General features: G+C 42.9%; 1 protein-coding gene across 1 annotated transcript; it reads right to left on the bottom strand.

The window, feature by feature from the left end:
- Positions 1 to 215: 215 nt before the first annotated feature.
- On the bottom strand, positions 216 to 20,390 carry LOC119743099 (membrane metallo-endopeptidase-like 1). Its single transcript, XM_038219452.1, has 22 exons — positions 20,084 to 20,390; positions 16,668 to 16,790; positions 16,122 to 16,286; positions 15,508 to 15,591; positions 14,968 to 15,188; positions 13,883 to 13,954; positions 13,176 to 13,241; positions 10,802 to 10,918; positions 10,047 to 10,118; positions 9,556 to 9,692; positions 8,661 to 8,883; positions 8,332 to 8,430; positions 7,729 to 7,806; positions 7,335 to 7,444; positions 6,622 to 6,683; positions 5,896 to 5,947; positions 5,619 to 5,686; positions 3,758 to 3,888; positions 2,892 to 2,957; positions 2,458 to 2,544; positions 1,827 to 1,903; positions 216 to 1,394 (listed from the first exon to the last, which is right to left on the bottom strand). Exons 1-22 carry the CDS (start codon positions 20,217 to 20,219, stop codon positions 1,295 to 1,297), a joined length of 2,346 nt encoding a protein of 781 aa, XP_038075380.1. The 5' UTR covers positions 20,220 to 20,390; the 3' UTR covers positions 216 to 1,294.
- Between the last annotated feature and the right edge of the window lie 436 nt (positions 20,391 to 20,826).

Below are 20,826 nucleotides of genomic sequence, written 5' to 3' on the forward strand. Positions count from 1 at the left end.
AGGATATCACGAAATAGATATATGGATTTACTCAAAAACTAGGAATTTTCAAGGTAAGTTGGTCGCAAATTGAAGTATTTTATGTAAGGGATATTAAGTCCGAATTTTAGCGCAGGAAATTAATTCTGGTTAAAAAGGAGCATTTTGAAATTAGATTTTCAAACTAAAATGTTTTGTACACGAAAACAAAGAAATGACTTCACAAGGATACAAACTCCAGTATAAAAGTACCACTATGTATTTTTCACACAGACATTTTTACGCACTGTGATAACTTATGCAAAGAAGCAAAATCATAGCATCCCTGGCCAATATCGTGTACGTCCATCAGCATAATGGACATACATTGTAATTTATGTTGTGCACGTGAAATGGTTAAATTCTAAATTCAAGAATGAGGGCGCCCAACAAAAAAATAGAAAGCTTTAAAACGAGAGTTAAGTTGCACTCAAAACTACTATGAGGTTATACTACCCCATAAAAAGGATGAATATAATAAAGTAGCCCAGTTCTGCAAACGTAAAGTGGAAGATTTACTTCATACAAAGAAACTGTCAAATTAAAGGAAGAGGGCGCCTTTTAAGGAAAACGTTTATGTCATTCCTGTCACACGTAGCCACCAGGAAATTCTACGGAATTATAAAACTACATGCCACAATTTAAAGATAATAATCAATATGCCACAAATGAAACATGTATATAGTATTGAAGCGTATGAAGTAAACTTTAACAATGTTCTTACATTTGATATGAATATTTACACCTAAAGTCAATTTGTCCACCACGTCCAATACCATGGTATTTTAAGCCGAAATGTACTACAACAAAAATAAGGTTGGATGAATTTCTTATTTAAAGAAATATAGTAAACTAGTAACTAACTGATGCATGTTACTATCGAAATAAAACATAATCTACTTCAGCATTATAACTTTTACACAATGTTGAATCACCCAAAATGAACGTCCGACACCGCGGAACTACCTAGCCATCTAATGTAAAACGCAAGTTTCTAGACGTTACGCAACACTATTTGAATGAAACAACACGCACACGGTCATGTTCACGTGGGCGGGCAAAAACTTTGAAATTTACGCCGAGTGACGTTAATGAAGAAAACAACTGCTAATGTTACTTATACATACGTGAATACAATATATATTTTTTAATGCCTTTGTTTTACGCTGGGCTATTATGCAAGAGTGACCCTTTTGTGTATTCATTGTTACTGAATTAAAACAACGAATGATGCCCTCTAAGATGGCTGCTACGCAAAAGGTCAGGAAGTACTAGGCTACCAGACTCTGCATTTGACGTCCGGATTCATGTAGCTTCCAGCCGGACAGTTGAATGCAGCGCTGAACGCCTCGTTGTTCTGCAGCGCACCGATGGCTCTGTGCGAACGAGATCGAGAAAGATAGGACGAGATGGAGTTATCATTTTTGAAAATGTATTTTTTATAGAATAATGATTGATGACAGATAATTAAAGCTCTACAATTGGTAAAGTTGGTAATAAAGTTACAGTTTTCTTTTTCTTTTCTTCATTTGGTAACCATAAGTGCTACCAAGTCGATACTTTTTCCGTATACGCATATTTACAACCGTTTGTTGTTCGATTTGTCAAAATTACTATATTTTTCCTTTTGCTTCATTTTAAATCTGCGAATGTTCTCGCAGAATCTATATCATAATTCGCAAGTCTTTGGTATGGTGGGGTGTTTTTTCCGGACTTATTCTCGGTGCAACTTCATTTTTCTGAATTTATTGTATTTAAATAAATACATGGGGTCAATAAAGCCGAGGTTTTGAAAACACCTAAGATACCTGTATCTGCCGGGACTGTGCTTCCACAAGTCGATGTAGTCATTCACGCCCTTCAGTGTCAACACCTGGCACCAAAGCTTGATTGCAAGAAAGTAATTAAAGTTTCTCATGAAAATTACTCAACCATACTGCACGATTTTACATTAACTCAAACTGTACACATTAAGAAGGATAAGTGCGAAAACTTGAGTTTAGCCACGCTGTGCACGTGTCTTGTCTGTGGAATATTGGCCTTTTTGGTTATTGTGCAACCTCTCATGAAATCTTTTTTAGCGATACAATTATTTAGTGTAAGTTCATGCTGTTGACAATTCAAAATATTTTGCAAGGACGGGTCTGCAAATTGAAGCTTACGTGAATCGGTTTCTAAAATAAGGAAGTGAATATTACCAAGATAAAGGAATAAACAAGAAGTGTGCCTTTTTTATTTATCAAAAGGGGCTGGGTTTGTATATTATGATAAAAAAAATTATAACAGACCGATCTACTAAAGCCCCGCCTCCAGATGTATTGACGAATCCAAAAAAAAAAAAAAAAAATGCGTGCATTTGCATATGACACGCCCAGATCGGCATTGGGCATGCGCACGCGTGCGGTGGGCGGGGCTGAATGGATAAGTTTTTTTGGTTACCTGGGAATATGACAGGAAGAACATCTGCTCTTCGGTGAAGTCCATGCCAGGGAGACGAGGTTGCTCGCCTATGTTGTCTATGTAGGCCTTGATGCAAGAGGACATTGGGGGAAATTGGGGAGGAAAATTTAATAATGTACCATACATAAACGTAACAATTTTATAAGGAAGGGGTATGTGTTGCGATGAAAGGATTCAACTCGAAAACAATCACGCAAAAATACCAGGAAAAAAAGTTTACCGAACGTTCATTTTGTGCATTACTCAAGGGAATGTCACGGGGAAACTTGCCTTAATATTGGTGACCGAGATGCAATCAGCCGATTGGGAAAAAACAGTTTCCTTAACTTTCCTGGATTATTAAGATGACTTCTGACATAAAACACAGTTGCACTGTTTGTAATTTTAACATATGATATACATGCTGTTGATACCTTGTAAGCCTCTCTCAGGCCTCCGTTGTCAGCAATGTTTTCAGACTGCGTCCTAACTCCGTTCAGCTGTAAAAATAAAAATGAACAAAAAATAGTTGATAATGGACAACTGTAAATATTTACAGCGATTCAAACTTGAGGAAGTAAAAAAAAAGCGAAACCGAAATGTCGGGACTATTGTTTTAGTGAAGATCTGCATGTAGCACTTTCAAAATCTAGGATACTAAAGCCCAATACATAGGCTTTCTTTCAGTACAAGAATCATTTAATACGAAACCCAATTTCATAAGCTTTCTTTAGTACAAGAATCACTCAAATCACTTATGTACTTTTTAAGTTACGAAAGTTTAAACACACCCACCTTTTTCAAAGTTCTCTCCACGGATCTCAAGAAGGCAAGTGTTCTTTCAGCAAAACAAAACAAATCACATGGAGATGCGTGTGAATTGTTTTCGTTTTGCTGAAAGAACGCACACCTTTTCTTGTGATCCGTGGACAGAACTCTAAAACGGTGGTTGTGTTTAAACTTCCGTAACTTGAAAAGTACATCAGTGATTTAAATAATTCTTGTACTAAAGAAAGCTTATGAATTGGGCTTTCATATCCTAGATTTTGAAAGCGCTACATGCCGAACTTCATTAAAACAATAGTTCCAACATTTGGGTTTCGTTTTCTTTGACTCACCCAGTAGTCGTTTCCCTTTTTGTGTGTGTGGTTTTTTTTTTTATAGAAAACGGAAAGTACGTTGACAAAAAGGACTTGATTTCCTTTTCCTTTAAGATATGGCAGCCACAGGAGAGGGCGCTATTAAACAGTGTGCCCGCCATAATTATGTAACTCAAGAAAAGGCTCAAAATGAAACCTACCATTCTGTTGTTTTGCGGCATGACGAATTCGGAGTACTGGTCGATGATACACTGCTTCTCCTCCACGAAATTTTCGATGGACTCTTGACTCCACCAGACTCTATAGTTGCCGTCTTTGTCGAACTGTCTCCCTGTCAAAAAAGACCAAGATATTGGAATTAAAATATGTCTTAGAAATAGCGGCCTTCCATCAATTGATGAGTTATAACACTGACCCAGTGCTCCCATTTGAATTGAACTCTATGTCAACAACATTTTTCATCAAAACTGTTGAATTTCTTTTCGTTTTCGCACGACACTCAAACAATCCTTTGTTCGAGAGAAGTTCGTCGAACTATAGTTCGCGCCCGGAGTTGCTCAAGGTTGTAAGCCTGATACGCTTGCTTCTAACTGGTCATGGGTTCGAGTCACACCCGAGTAGTTGGTGAATTTTTTTCTCACAATCACTCGGGACAACACTAAGTATACAGTGTTTATAAAAATATGTTGGTGAAAAGCAAAACCCACTATTGAATGTACATTTATGCTTCCTGTTTTCACCCGATATAAGAAGCCACATGCGGGTTTTTAGCTCACTCTCGGTCAACAAATCAAACATTGTTGTTGCACGAGTTTCCCGCCCAAACACCGAAATTCATTTCCCCCCCCCCCCTTAAACTGCATTCGGTCCGGGGGAATGCACCCTCGTTGATGGTGGAAGTTGTAGTGTTACCTGAGGTCATATAGATTATGGCCAGACAACAATGTCAAAAATCGGCCACAGAATATGAACATTACAAGTGTGGGCACGGAGAGTACAGGTGCTCCCCCATTTTATCTTCCCCGAAATTGTTGCCACGCCTCTAAACGGGTGAGTTTGTGATGGCTCCACATATAAGAAAAAAATCTCAGGAGTATAACTTATGTTTGGGTGCAATTAACTTCGTTTATGAAAGGAAGGTAACATTTTTGTATGTGGGCATCATGACTACTCCGCCCCCTTTTTTAATATGACTGCCACGCCACTAAAAGTGTGAATTTGCGATGGCTCCACATCTTGAATATATTTTCTCACGAATATAAACGACTGTGGGAAGTTTAATTCGTTTATTAAAGGTAGGTACATTTTTTTTTTGGGGGGGGGGGCATCATGACTACTCAGCCCCTTTTTTTAATATGAATGCCACGCCCCAAAAAGGGTAAATTCCCGATCGTGCCACATCTGGAATATTTTTTTCTGAAAAATATAAACGTCTGTGGGAAGTTTATAAAGGTAGGTTCGATTTTTTTTATGTGGGCATCATGACTAAGGTTAAAATACCCCACCCCTCCCTTTTTCGAATATGGCTGCCACACCCCTAAAAGGGTGAGTTTGCGATGACTCTACATCTGGATAATTTTTCTCACGAATGTTCACATCTATGGTTCCTTTGTTTATGAATTGTGAGCACAATATTTCAACGTTGGTCATAATGAGTAACCCCCATTTTTTAAATGGCTGCCACGCCTCTAAATTGGTGCTTTGGCGATGGCTCCGCATCTGAAAAAAAAAACGTGTGACCTTTCCTGCTTTTGTGAAAGGTTGAAAAAAATAACGGCATAATAAGTTCCCCCTTTTAAATGGCTGCCACGCCCCAAAAAGGTTTAATTTCCGATGGCTCCCAATTCTAAAACATTTTCTTTCATTAATATAAACGTCTGTTAAAAGTTTCGTCGCTTTTCTTATATCCGCTAAACTATTGATGATATGGAGCTCGGTATCTCGATAAATCCTTGCACAACCGACAAGTTGCGTCCTTCATGTACCATATTCAGACGGTTAGTGCGTAACGTTATCCATATCCACCCACAGGTGACTGCATGATTAATTAAATTAACTTACCCCTGTTGTCAAAACCGTGGGTTATCTCGTGGCCAATGACGACACCGATTCCACCATAATTGGAGTACCTGAAATACAATAAAGAAAGCTGGTTTATTGGTTTAATGAGAAGATGAACTCAACGGTAGGTTGAGGAGCTAATTAAAAGCTAAGTATTGTGGTTAAGATTCGTACAGTAACTAGTTCACTTCAATTTTTTACAAATGGAAAATGTCAGTAGAGGGGCTAAGACGAAACAATGTATGACATTCAGAGGATTGTAGTGATGTTTACCTACCAGGGGAGATCCTTGTGGTAGAAAGGCGGTTGAAGAATGCCCGCAGGGAACACTAAAAAGCAAAGCAAGAATATCTGGACGATAGCCTAGGTTCAATATGTTGGTTGGACGGCAGGTGGGAGGGTGTGAGTTTGTTTCTGCAATCAACAGGGGACGTTGAACAATAGAGGACAATAGGGTCCCCAATTCCCGAGAGGTCCCCAATTTGGGTTCGTGTACAAAACATATGGGAGGTGTTCCTAAAAAGTGAAAGTAAGCACACAAACAAAAAAGCGACAATCGGGGGACCGGGTCCCCGATTGCAGGCAAATACGCACTTGTGTGCGTGTCGGTTGTGTATCAAAACGGTGGGCCGGTTGGGGTCCACCCGATGTTTCTCACCCGATGCAGTCAGATTAGTTGCTGGCAGTGTATCTGATGCATGAGTGACAAGAACATGATTCATGTGGGATAGGGTTGGTGTGGGTTGGTGTAAAGGTGAAGTGTTTGTTTGCTCAACAATTAGCCTCTGTACTAATAGCGTCAGACTTTGTTTACGTGTGTGCTTTCCTATGGTGCTCAGTGGACCGTGGGCCCCTACTGGCTCCACAGGGAAGTGCACAGGTAAACAAAGTGTGACGTCATTAGTACGGAGGCTTATTGAAGTTGCTTCAAAGGTGTTTTTTTGTGTTTCCGACATGTTGTCTGACATGTTGATGCTGGACGAGGTCCTAAACGACAACTTACATATTCCATTAACGTACGGAGAATGGAAAGCGTTGACGATGGCCGGCCCACGGGTAGCCCACCTATAACAAAAATATAAAGCATTGATGTAAAACATGAAGACAGTGTTAAGCCTCGAAATAATTGAATTGTTTAATGTATTCATAAAGGACATTTGGGGTTAAAAAAAAGAACACATTATATATTGACAGTTGTACATTAAGGCCAAGTAAAAACAAATATATAAAAATAAAGGGCATCCTGCCTTTTTGGAAAAAAAGGAAGGAGGAAGCCCTTTTTCCCCCTTCCAAAATGGCTGCCCCACCGGGCTATTTTTCAAAATGGCCGCCAGCTTTTTTTAAAATGGCCAACACTTGAACTCAGGAAATGACATACTAGCTTTATATGGACTAGATGCAAAAGACAAAAAGGCCAAAGTGATGTCACTGTTTCAAATGTATCATTATTTCTGGTAGAAACAAAATAAAACAAAAACGAGGCGGCCTCCAAAAAGGAAGCGGGTGGGGACGCTAAACATATTTTATTTTTATTTGGCCCGATGAACAGGAAGCCAATGTACAGCCTTAGATAGAGTCCGAAATTGCAGAAGAATGCTGGTTCTTTTAAAAGCTACATACTGATAGGTTAATACTCGAAGTGCCAAAAAAAATGTAAACTAAGATCGTGCAACTGGAAAGGTATACCTAATATCAAAACATTCAAATCCTACTCACAGTGATTCATCTTTGTCCACGTCTTGACGTAAGAGCGCCATTTCACCCTGGGATGTCCACTCGCGGTATCTCACGTTATTCTGTAAATACTCATCGTCCTTGGCAGTCACCTTTGGGCAGAGAAAGAGACAAAAATTGGATACCATTCATCTTTCTATTTTTCTCGTGTGCTAAAACATGATCAGACCTCCCTGGTCTCTGTGGCCTTTATACTGTACCAGAATGCGATACTGGAATAGTGATGAGAGCTTAACAAGCCACGTGACGACGCTTCCAGCCTCACTTTGATTCTTTTAATTGTTTAATTCCGTAAACAAACATCAACCGAACATACACACAGGGTGGAAATGAACGTTATCGTCACATCAAACTGCCAAACTTGTTTGCTACTTACATCGGCATACTTCGCATCTAGCTTAGCGTTGTCTTTGATCCATTCTGGGTAACCAATTGCGATGTCCATAGCATCTGCCTATGGGGATAATAATAATAACAATAACAATCATTACAAATGGCTAATTTACATTCCATAAACTCACAATGTTTTGATTAAAATAATTGGAGCCAGTAAACAGGGCCTGATTTCACTACACACTACTTGGTTACACAAGGTACATGAATCATTTAGTAAACCGAGTCCGGAGTTACGAAAAACGTTCTCATCGTCAGAGCGATTCGAAAACTAAGCATCGTGAAAAGGTTTGAACATTTACTGAAGAGTGGTTCCGATTAGATATATAGATAGTGTGCTCCGACTACAGTGAACTAAACGTTGGGTTTGCAACACTTCTTCTTCTGAGAACGTTTCTCCTCGGAGACTGGCACTTCAAACGATGCATACTTCTTCCAATCGTTCTGATCGCGGAAACACGTTCGGGATATGACACGGATCTTTCGCGTGTAAATAATTTCGCACGAGCCATGTCATGTTAGAAACTTTTGATGCAAACGGAGTTGTGTAGCTTCGGCGCTCTTCATGATGACCCTTTGACCTTACCTTTTCAATAGCCGTCGCCTTGTCTGCTTCCTGCAGCCAGGCATTTGTTTTCAGCATGGACTTGAAAGCCGTCTGCAAAGTGCGAACCATTTCAAGCGTCTACAAGGGAAAAACATAAACCATGAATATTTATCCATGCGTATTTCTAATGAGAATTCTTATCCAATTTCTTCCTATAACACCCAAACCCACAGATTATGTGTCTTGATTGGCCAAAGGTACTTTATCCGTAGCAACCAAAGTACTATACCATTGGCGCGCTATCCGGTTCGCTAGTGTGACATCACCTCAATTTAACCATGCTTAATGCTTCACAGGATGTCCCATACCTTCTGTTTAGCATCCTCAGGGAAGTGGTCGTCCACGTACATCCTACCGCTGATATACTTGTATAAGTTATTGGCGTTTTTGGCGCATGTCCGCCAGCGAGGTGTGGTAGCCGACGTGCTGTCTGTGGCCTCTTGGTACTTCTGCCGGATGGCCAGGAATGTCTCGCTCATGAAGGGGACAAGCTCACTCACCAGACGCCAGATCATGTAGTTGGCCTTGACCCTGACGGGATAAGAAAAAAGATCTTCCTCGTCTAAAATCTGATTGCATGTTCAAAAGTACAACGGGATCGATGAGTCTTTAAATACAAGAAATAATGCAGAACTGGTACTGCAAAATATATTTAGGACGAAGAATATTTTCTTCTTGTCTGGTAGAAAGTCAATACAGTAAAGTTTGTAACGAGTCAATGTGGCCCATCGGGTTGGCGTTTATCACCAGTTTCTCAGGCAAGAAATGACTGACAATATTTCTATTCCCCTGGATGGGATATACCAGTCCATATCAGGTTACTTTCCAGCTAATGCCGGTACCTATCCACTCTCCTGGTGGAGAGGCAAGTGGGCGTGAAGTATAGCTTGCCCAAGGACACAACATGTGGCCAGGATCCGGATTCTAACCCCTGACCCTCTGATCAAAGTCTTGACTCCAACCAGTAGGCCATGCCTATCTATACGAAAGCGCAGCCCATCCTGAGATAAAAACACCGAGGCTGCTACGACTGCCAATCCTAGTGTCCCGGCAAGCAACGTTCGGCAAGACAGTACCGATAGGAGGATTTCATGTTGATGGTTACGGTCATTAGTGTGTAAGAATTACTTTCAAATTTGTTTCAATGAATTCTTTCTTTGAATCTAGATTACGATAGTCTTTATTTATTATTGTTTTCCCCACCTGTCGTCTTGGTCTCTGAGCCACAAGGTGACGTTACCGATGTAGTCCGGTCTGTAGTTGATGATGGGCTCGTCGTCTGTTACTCCTGGGTCGACACTTGCCGGCAACATTAGTTGATAAAAACGCGTCCAGTCGATCTGGGGAAAAAATGAATGCTTGGCCATCAGTGTTGATACAAGTGTAGTAGGATGATCAATAGGCCCATAATGTGCAAAAGTGATGATAAATTAGGTTCATTAATTTGCTTTGATTGTATCTTTATTAAAGGAAGAAAATTCGGAGGCACAGTATTTGGCTAAACCTTGGATCTGACTATATTTCTAAACTGTCTCCAACCTCTAAATAATGAGACATTCGGCTTGTTCAGTCCAAACAAGACTCGTATCATGATACTTGTACGAAATGTATATGTGTGTTGACGTCAATGACAACAAGCTTAAGAAGTCTGCAAAAAGAGACCAAGTCTCGAAGCAATGCTGTCGAATCCTTACCACACCCATTCCAATTTGCTTGAGGGTGTATTCAATGTACTCAATTTCATCGTCTGGATGTAACTCAGTCAACTGTAGAAAAACAAAGCAAAAACAGAATATTTTTGTGTACTTATACTTTACCTATAACATATTTAACATCTACACGTAGATTTGCATAGTTAAGAGAGTGAATATGGCATTTCGACAACACCATAGCGATTGACTAAATAAACAATATCTTCGGGAAGCTGTGGCCCAACGAATTTGCGTTCATGCATATATAAGTCACGTTTTTGTGGCATGTAATTTCTGGAAGGAGTAGTGTACTGTTTTGAGTAGAAGGAACCCCCCCCCCCGATTGTTCACACCAGATACCCCATGACTTCCTTCGACCCCAGTTTGGTCATGTGACATGTTGGGACAAGGCTACTGATACTTTTGACAAACTTTGGTCGAAATCGGGCAAAATAATGTAGGAGCAATAGATAATTGCAACGTTTGCTACTACAACAATTCAGCGTTTGTTACTAACTAAACTATAAAGTAACTCAACTAACTACATTTGTGTAATTGACGGAGAGACATGACCTGCTAAGCTGCTATATCCGTAATTAAGAATCATTCCACATTCTTAAAATAAGTCTTCGGCTACAAGATGTTGCCTACGGGAGCTGTTCGAAAAAATAAAACCAATTTTCAAGTCCATTTGCCTTTACTTAAAGGCAAACGTTGACAAAGAAAGAATCGAAGACGAATTTCTACGAATGTCTTACGTTAGCCATATGCGACTCGAACTCGATGAGTTTCGTCATATCCTCCAACGCAACTGTCTCGTTTGCCCCCAGAGCCACGGCAATGTCGATCATGTACTGAAGGTACGCTTTCCTCTCCTGAAAGAAGAATTTAGTGAAACAAAATGAGACCACGATTCCATGAAGTGCCCCAAATGTCAACATATTGGCACAATGCCACTGTGCACTTTGCACTGAGTATTGCAACGATGACGGGGGCAGGCCGTGGCAAGTTGGTGGGAACGTCCTCGTAGCGAGCTAGCAACTGTGCTCGCCAAAGACCTCAAATCATGTTTATTATCATTATTACGTTGCCCGCAGGCGGGATCTCCCACGGTGACTCCAGTCTCCCTTATCCCTTATTATGCAGGCACCCAGCTCTGTCGTGGTCTCCGCCCCAGCATCCCTCCTCAGGACACCGACACAGCTCGACCTCTGTCCTCCCTCATGGTGTCCGCCCCAGCATCCCTCCTCAGGACACCAACACAGCTCGACCTCTGTCCTCCCTCATGGTCTCCGCCCCCAGCATCCCTCCTCAGCACACCGACACAGCTCGACCTCTGTCCTCCCTCATGGTCTCCGCCCAAGCATCCCTCCTCAGCACACCGACAGAGCTCGTCCTCTGTCCTCCCTGATGGTCTCCACCCAAGCATTCCTCCTCAGGACAACGACACAGCTCGGCCTCTGTCCTCCCTGATGGTCTCCACCCAAGCATTCCTCCTCAGGACAACGACACAGCTCGACCTCTGTCCTCCCTGATGGTCTCCACCCAAGCATTCCTCCTCAGGACAACGACACAGCTCGGCCTCTGTCCTCCCTGATGGTCTCCACCCAAGCATTCCTCCTCAGGACACCGACACAGCTCGACCTCTGTCCTCCCTCATGGTGTCCGCCCCAGCATCCCTCCTCAGGACACCAACACAGCTCGACCTCTGTCCTCCCTCATGGTCTCCGCCCCCAGCATCCCTCCTCAGCACACCGACACAGCTCGACCTCTGTCCTCCCTCATGGTCTCCGCCCAAGCATCCCTCCTCAGCACACCGACACAGCTCGTCCTCTGTCCTCCCTCATGGTCTCCGCCCCCAGCATCCCTCCTCAGCACACCGACACAGCTCGACCTCTGTCCTCCCTCATGGTCTCCGCCCAAGCATCCCTCCTCAGCACACCGACACAGCTCGTCCTCTGTCCTCCCTGATGGTCTCCACCCAAGCATTCCTCCTCAGGACAACGACACAGCTCGACCTCTGTCCTCCCTCATGGTGTCCGCCCCAGCATCCCTCCTCAGGACACCAACACAGCTCGACCTCTGTCCTCCCTCATGGTCTCCGCCCCCAGCATCCCTCCTCAGCACACCGACACAGCTCGACCTCTGTCCTCCCTCATGGTCTCCGCCCAAGCATCCCTCCTCAGCACACCGACACAGCTCGTCCTCTGTCCTCCCTGATGGTCTCCACCCAAGCATTCCTCCTCAGGACAACGACACAGCTCGGCCTCTGTCCTCCCTGATGGTCTCCACCCAAGCATTCCTCCTCAGGACAACGACACAGCTCGACCTCTGTCCTCCCTGATGGTCTCCACCCAAGCATTCCTCCTCAGGACAACGACACAGCTCGGCCTCTGTCCTCCCTGATGGTCTCCACCCAAGCATTCCTCCTCAGGACAACGACACAGCTCGGCCTCTGTCCTCCCTGATGGTCTCCACCCAAGCATTCCTCCTCAGGACACCGACACAGCTCGACCTCTGTCCTCTCTCATGGTCTTCGCCCCAGCATCCCTCCTCAGGACACCGACACAGTTCGTCCTCTGTCCTCCCCACCGCTTCGCCCATCCGCATATGTATGCGATTTTTGCAAGATCAGCGGTAGCTTGCCGTATAAGAGCTTTTTTGGACATGTGTTCTCGTGGTCTATCCAGTTGATGTTGAGTACCATCCTCAACACGTGGGGTAACAATGATCGAGGGACTTCGTACCTATTTAGCAGGATGGACTCCACTGTGACCCGGAAGGAATTAACTTGAGCTTGACATCCCTTGGGCTGCTTGGAGCTGCAGCAGCCAGACGGTACACTGCAAAAACTGGAGTGTTAAATTTACACCATTGGTATCTATATAGGATCATCTGGTGTTAAATTTTACTGGTGTTGTCCTATATAGATACCGAATGGTGTTAAATTAACACTACAGTTTTTGCAGTGTAGGGTTTGATTAGGAAAGCCTAATGTTGAGACGCTTTGTTATACGATGGAGTACTTCAGTGGGGATGGAGCTGCTCTATTATCCATGTCGCCCAGGAACATGCTGACCTATTTTTGCAATTGTTTGGTATTGAGGGTAAAAAAGAACAATCGTCACCTACCTCCGAATAATTCTCGTCCAAAAGAATCCTCACCGCCAATTTCCCAGAATCTTCTCGTTCGTCAAACTGGAGAATAGAAATGACATAAATGTAGTTATCAAGAACTTGTGAGTTCTGACGCAGACACAACTCACTGCCGATAGCACGCAAAATAAAAGTCGAAAAGAACAAATCACAGTTTTATTAAACCGGTTTTCCGTAACCATGTTTTCAGTCTGCATTGTGTCCGATAAATAGTTACGCCTATATCAACGCGCTCATGCAGGCCCGGATTATCCAATATAGGCACTGTGCATGTGGCATACGAAAAGAAATAAGGGGCCTACGAAAAATTTGAAGGCCTACGAAAATACCACAGTTTGCCAACAGGCTTTTAGAGTTACCAGTGTGGCCTGGCTTGCTTAGTACAGCTTAGCATCAACATGAATTTGGTGCTGGTGACTAGTGCGGAGTAGGGCCTACGGAACAGGGAACACTGGTGCCTAGGGCCTACGGAACACTTTATGTGCTCATGGAAAGACTGCTTCATTTCTATTTCAACAATACAACTAAATTGTGCTGTGCAGAATGGAAATAAATGTGAACTGAACTGAAAAGTCACTGCAATATCTGAAGCAATCTGAGCTCCTTTCTATTCACGTTTTCACTGTGTGAATGGAATCTCTGGGATTAATAGGAGTAATGGCCAACCAGGGGCTTTTCCTTACCAGGGCCCTCACACCTCGTCTGAGCGGCATCTCGGTGTCGACCGTCGGTACCACGAAGTCAGGAGTGAACGCCTGATGAGAAAAACAAATATTCAAAAAATGTAAAAACAAAAAATACTGAACATAACAGCAGGGGGCAGCGTGACCCATTTTGCCTAACTGAAACCGTCAGTTCTTTAAAACTAGAAATTGGAACCCAGCCCCAATAAAACAAATGAATTGAGCCATTGTACATTGCCACTTGACTCCAATCCGCTCTAACGGGTCCTGGTTGACAAGGAATCCGGCCCATCTTTGACCTTATGCTTTTCCGGGTCAAAATGATACTTTTTTCGGGTCATTTTTCGGTTCATTTGAATCCCAAAGGGTATTTTGCACCCGGAAAGATTGTTTTTACCGGGAAAAGTGTTATTTTGACCCGGCAAAATGTCATTTTGACCCCGAAGAGTGTTATTTTGACCCGGAAAAGTATCAGGACAAATATGACCCGGATATTCCGGGTCAACTCTGACGTTGGGATTTTTAGAGTACCCTCATACAGAAGGATTGTCAGATTCGTAAAGGTTTACCTGCCATTTTACCATTTTATTTCATCTTTTCCTGTAATCCAAATATTTCATAAAGAGAGACCAAGTATTTTGTATTTGTCTTTTTTTTGCGAATCTGCGTAGATTTATCGGAGACTTTTTACATTGCACTTTACCATTTCAATACCTAGCATGGGCAGTCCGAATTGTTTTGACGGTACAGATATCATTTTTGTTCCCTGTTAGACCTAAAAGGGTTACAGACAGCACTACGAGTATACCGTTCTTAAACGTGCCGGGTCGCATGTCATTCAATTATATCTGAACTGACACTCTTTCCGGGTCAAAACTGGCACTTCTCAAAGTCCTTTGTTGGGGCCATTTAAAACGGGAAAGTATTATTTTGACCGAAACAAAATCGTATATGGCCGAGAGATTTGTCACTGAAAGGCAACAAATTCTCATTCTGACTCAGAAGAATGCCTGGTCAAATTGAACCCGGAATCCGGTCGAGTTTGACTCAGACTTTTTTAAGAGTGTGTATCCTTAAGAGCTTACATCCAACTTGTATTTGGCAGTGTTGTTGGGATCGGGATAGGTGTCCGTGGCCACAATCAATTGCACGTAGTATTTGCCCCTAATGGCGGCCCAGAGTTTCTCGAAGTCGAATTCGGTGGCGTTCCAGTTACCGCCGGCAGGGGTAGAACCCAGCACCGGCCAGCCGCCCAGCGAAGTCAGCACGTCCGTCAGAGGTTTGGCTCCCAATTCGTAGATGGTGTCTGTTGGATATTTGCGAAACTGTAGTCTCAATTTCACTGTGTTAACTTGTAATATTTAGATAACTGAATAACAATAGAAACATTCATATAGTTCACGCAATCAAACTACTGACAATGCGCACACAAACCGTCAACCACTTGCAACAATTGGCAACAAAAATTGCCCTGTGAGTAGAGCCTGGCGTTGACATTAGAACTTGTCATTGGTCTTTTATAATAGTTATAAATTGTCAAGCTTTGAGCTCTGCGCAGAAGGGTAAGTGTCACTCTTATAATTTTAAAAGAACAACTCGTAATTGGCGTGGTTGAGATAACTTACCTATGTCTACGCAAGACTGGTAGTCGTTCCTTACGATGTGATACGACGAGGGTTCGCCGGCAACGGGACTCCGTTCAAATATAACTGATAAAGAAATGACCAATATGGCAGTTTGAATTAACAACATTTTAGACACAAGTAACAAGTAAAATGACCACAATGACAATCAGGAAATCCGTATAAGTAACCGTAATCTTACGGTATTTGGTTGGCAACTTATTTGACAATGAATTTACCGTAAAATTACAGGCAGTGTTTTTTTTTAATCGATGACGCTACTGTCGATGAAGATGTCTCTAAAGTAAAAGACTGGTAGCGGCTGTGGGGTCAGGACAGTGCTGCCATTGTCGCACTAAAATGTGTATGTCGACATTAATGACGGTGGAAAAAGAACCGACAGTGGGAATGATTTAGATAGTGATGGCGATGAAAAGGACGGTGCACGATGTCGATGATGGAAACAATTGCCAAGATTATGACGGCGATGAAGACGATGGCTTTGACATGTCACACAAGAAAATCAGTTTCAGGAGAAGAACGTGAGAAGATTGGATGAGACGACACTGGAAGATGACAGTCGTTTCTATGAGCTTATGTTGAGTGGCATGAATTACCTTTCAACTTGTCTGTCAAATCGTCTCCCAGTGTACTCAATATGTTTGTAGAGGGGCTAGTCAGGTTTAGCGCGGTGTAGCGCTGGACCCAGCCACCGCAGCCGTACTCGTAGAAATTATCGCAGGGATTCACGCTCTGATTCATATTACTCAGGTATTCATACGCTGTAGAAATGAAGAGAAAAACACGATATCAAACCTAGAACTTAACTCTTGCCCATATCGGTTTTTAACCGCGGCAAAGTTTCAAATGTCTGATTCTCGAGTTTCACATTCCCTTGGATGAACTTTGATCAGGAAACATAAACCCGGTTATTAATACAGGGAGAGATATTGGAATTTTGAAAGTTGTTCTCACTAGTAAAATACATTAAGTGGAAACATGGTTCATAAGTTCATAAGTATTCTTCAACAATGGGTCATTGCGGTCTCTGAACTGTGACATTCCTTCGATGGGCGATAAAGGACCTGCAACTAGCGTCGGTCATGTTGTCACAGGTACGACCTGGTCATTCAGATAAAGAGCACGGACATTTCCTGTCTTACCGGAGTCATAGCATTGCTTCGTCGTGCAGACCTCCCGATCCGGATCCACGGGCACCGGTGGTTTATTCGCCTTCAGTTTGTCCAGTTCGGCGGCAATGTCGTTCTTTTGTAGCACGACAACAACTGAAAAATCAACCAAACTCGTGAAATTTTGAAGACGATCGAACATGCAGTGGACTCGTCAGGGTTTGCTTGGGGGGGGGGGGGGGGGGGCTAGGGAGGGTGTTCACAGGGGGAATGTACCAGTTATGGGGGCACTAACGTGGTAAACAACCGCGTTTCTTCTCCTTTCTCGGGAACGGTAAGACATTAGGTTGGTTTCCTTTCAGCCTGATGCTTGAAATAGGATAAGTAAACAATTAAAAACATGAAATTTTCGGGGATTTCAGGACCTAATGACCCTTTAAAATATGATGTAGGTCTATGCTGCCAAACAAATACGCGGGCGAGTCGGCTAGGGGGCGAATCGGTCATGGGGCGGGTCAGCGAGGGGGCGAGTCGGCGAGGGGGCGAGTCGGCTGGGGCGAGTTTGTAAGTGGCGAGTTTGTAAGTGGCGAGTCGGTCAGTGGGCGAGGAGTTGGTAAAGGCGAGTTGGTAAGGGGCGAATCCGTCAGGGGGAGAATTGACCTTGAATCGTTTCTTGCAAGCAAACGCTTCCCAGATTAGCAATTCCTTAGAAACGTGTACATGAAAACATGCTTTTGCTTTTGTCATTAAGCATTTTGCTTGTAGTGTTTCAAGTTCCGGCCCACTTGACCTATATGACTCGACTCGGCTCACTTGCTTGTAGTATTTCAAGTTCCTTATCAGACAAGATCAATCGTTATCATTTTATATGCGTATGTTTTCTTCTCGACCTATGCTTTCATGTTGGCTACCTTCTTCAATATTTGTTTGTCATCCATTTTTTTCAGTACCTGTAGCAATGGATGCTTTGACATCCTGAAGTGACCTCATTTTCTTTTCCTTGCTACTTCGTGTGTGGTGATGAAAAGCAAAACTTGCGTCGATACATGTGGCTTAATATTATGAAAAGTTTTTACGCCTCCCTTAGCTGGCTGAATAGCGCCATTGTTCACAACCTAAGCCCCTGGGGCAAAGGCATGCCAGGCATACTTTAAAAGTACATGTAGTCTATTTTTGTAATTGACCCTGGCCCTGGCGAAGCTGACCATGCATGGTCTATGATACGTAAACAGATTCGGCGATTAATTATGCAACTACACTGCGTGTGACCTCGAGAAACAGACCAGTCTATACGCGCCTTCTATACCAGTCAAATGACTTGACTCGACTCGAGCCACTGCAAGCAGGTGACTCGACTCGAGTCCCTCATCAAAAGACTCTACTCGACTCGAACGAAGGCTGATAAACCTCGCGTCCCCAAATAAAAGCAAAACTTTGCGGAAAACATTTGCGATGACTTACTGTGCAAAATTCATGTTGACGTTTAATACTTTGCAAATACAGTACGGTACGGTACAGCGGCCGCTTGCCATGTACAACGTGTCACAGACTCCCACCTCAAAATTCTGGAACGCACAAAATACTATCCAGGAACCGGATATAAGCCACATTTTCAATTCGTTGTTTCATCATTGGCTTTGGGCAATTTCTTATAAAGCTCTTAATTCGAACTCCAGCTAAATTTATGCCCTGATCCTTTTAAATATTAAATAGATACATGCACATACATTTTTAAATACAGTTTTGTATAATGCAATTTGGTTTTGATGCTGTCACGTTTAACAAAATCGAGACCAGGAAGCCAAACCACAAAGCTTAAGATCGAAGTTTCACTTCTTCTTAATTGTTAGTGATACAAATGACTTTCTCTCCTGTCTTTATTCGTTATGTAGTGTTCAAGTATTCGTAACTCGAATTGACTCGAGATGAATATTTGACTCGACTCGACTCGACCTTCTTGATCTAGTGACTCGGCTTGAGTCACTGCTTTAAAATGACTCGACTCGACTCGAGTCACTTTTTTAAAATGACCCGAGTCACAAAAAAGTGACTCGCTCTGCCGAAGAGTGGCCAGAAAGGAGTCGGACTCCTGGATGTGGATCGGTCACTTCTTTAAAATGACTCGACTCGACTCGAGTCACTTTTTTAAAATGACCCGAGTCACACACAAAAAACAGTGACTCGCTCTGCCGAAGAGTGGCCAGAAAGGAGTTGGACTCCTGGATGTGGATCTGGCAAACAACACATCTCGAACTGCACTTAAATGTACACTGAAAAATTGCCTGGGTTAATTTTACCAAAGAAAGGGTGAAAACTGGAACTACCCAAACTTGGGTTGTTTTATAACCAATTGTTTGGGTTATAATTTATGTTAAATTCAACCAAAAGTTGTAGTCATAAAAGACCAAATTAAATTTGGTCTTGAATGACCACAAGGTTTGGTAGAATTTAGCAGAAATTCTTACCCAAACAATTGGTTTATATAGAACAACCCAAGTTTGGGTAGTTCCAGTTTTCACCCTTTCTTTGGTAAAATTAACCCAGGCAATTTTTCAGTGTACATGTACCATGCTGGTCGGGAGGTGTTTCATCCAAGGTGGGGACTTAGAACAATCTTAGTTATCAAGCCACACGTCCGAGTGAACCTTTGGATAATAAAATACTTGGATGGAGAGCTGGATATAGACAGGCAACAACCTCCAGCAATTTTGAAGTCCGTAGACCCCATGCTCGTGGAGAAAATACAGCACAGGCAACAACTTTCTGGTCGGATGAGTTTTCATTGGGTGTGTAAATCCCCGGATAGTATAGGCTTTCAGTCGGGGCCTTGTCCCACACATGCCTGCATGCCAACATCTTCAATTTTGGGTATACATTTCTTTGAAAAAGATACATGGATAGCGAGCTTGATGGTCGGGCAACAACCTGCAGTAAGTTTGAAGTCCGTCGACCCAATACTCGTGGAGAAAATGCGGCATACGCAACAACTTTCTTGCTGAGTTTTCATCGTGTGTGTATATTAAAATCCTCGGATAGTGTGCTGTTTTAGCGGGGCCTCGACCCGCGCATACCTGGGGGCCTACATCTTCAATTTTGGGCATGTTGTCAGTAATATTTTCCTAAAAAAGTATACATGGTTGGAGAGCTGGATAGTCAGGCAACAACCTCCAGCAAGTTTGAAGTCCGTCGACCCAATACTTGTGGAGAAAATGCGACATACGCAGCAACGTTCTGGTGAGTTTTCATTGTGTGGAAAATCCCCGTTTACCTACATCTTCAATCTTGGGCGTTGTCAGTCAAACTTCTAGCAAAAACAATGGTGACTGCTTAGATGCATTATTACAATTGTTTTATGGGTTAAGATTAATCTTTTGGGGATCATTTTATAAATATTGCAAAGCTTTTCACAACACCCCACTACTCCCGGACAATGCTCGATCTCTACTCACCTGTGGTAACCGTTAGGGCGATGATGGCAACAGCGAAGATACCCAGCAAAATGAGGGGAATCTTACTGGGCGACTTCGAGGCGACGGGGTCCTCGAGCGCCAGTTGAGTCTTGGAAGTTGTATGCTTGTCCTCCATGGTGGGGGAATATTCCAAATGGACCTCCCGTAGAACGGTGCAGAATGCAACTAATTCCTTTTAAATTCGGGAACAGGTGTAATGTCGATGGTACTAGTATAACATGTCCATAATATTAGTATAACTACGCGATGCATTGTGGCGCCAGTGGAGTACACGCATACGCCATGATCCACAATGGGGCTCAAAGGCAATGACTTTCGGTCATGACAATGGTGGCAATCAAAACAAGGTTGTTCATGCTTGACAGGAGTTTTCTTTATTATGCACTTTTATTCGATTGTTAATACCCTTCCCCGCAGGGTTGCCAGTGCTTATTTTTTTCTAATTCAAAGGCCAAAAAAAGTCTCCGGTTTCTGGTATGGAAAGGAGCTTGCCCCAAAAGTGGTGCTTGCCCCAATTGTCGGCTGATGTTGCAGATGACGCTTCGATCCTCTAAAAAAATATCCCTCAGGTTGGAGCTTGAGGTGACCTATGTATAAAAGCCATAAGGCTTGAGAATGGGAGACTTTTGAGACGTTGGTGGCAGCAAACACACCGGTCCTTTTTTTCCCCATTATTCGCTTCCTATTGAGCATGCGCGCTTTAGATTAAACATGGCGTAACT

Source organism: Patiria miniata, unplaced genomic scaffold, assembly GCF_015706575.1.
Source record: "Patiria miniata isolate m_02_andy unplaced genomic scaffold, ASM1570657v1 HiC_scaffold_6, whole genome shotgun sequence".
Taxonomy (NCBI): domain Eukaryota; kingdom Metazoa; phylum Echinodermata; class Asteroidea; order Valvatida; family Asterinidae; genus Patiria; species Patiria miniata.

Excerpts from the sequence above, each read along its gene's own strand:
- LOC119743099 (XM_038219452.1), bottom strand. The coding sequence starts at position 20,219 with ATGGAGGACAAGCATACAACTTCCAAGACTCAACTGGCGCTCGAGGAC. Across the intron at positions 13,955-14,967 it reads CTGCCAAATACAAGTTGGAT|GCGTTCACTCCTGACTTCGT; the intron begins GTAAGCTCTTAA and ends TTTTCTCATCAG. Across the intron at positions 10,919-13,175 it reads TGGACGAGAATTATTCGGAG|GAGAGGAAAGCGTACCTTCA; the intron begins GTAGGTGACGAT and ends TTCTTCTTTCAG.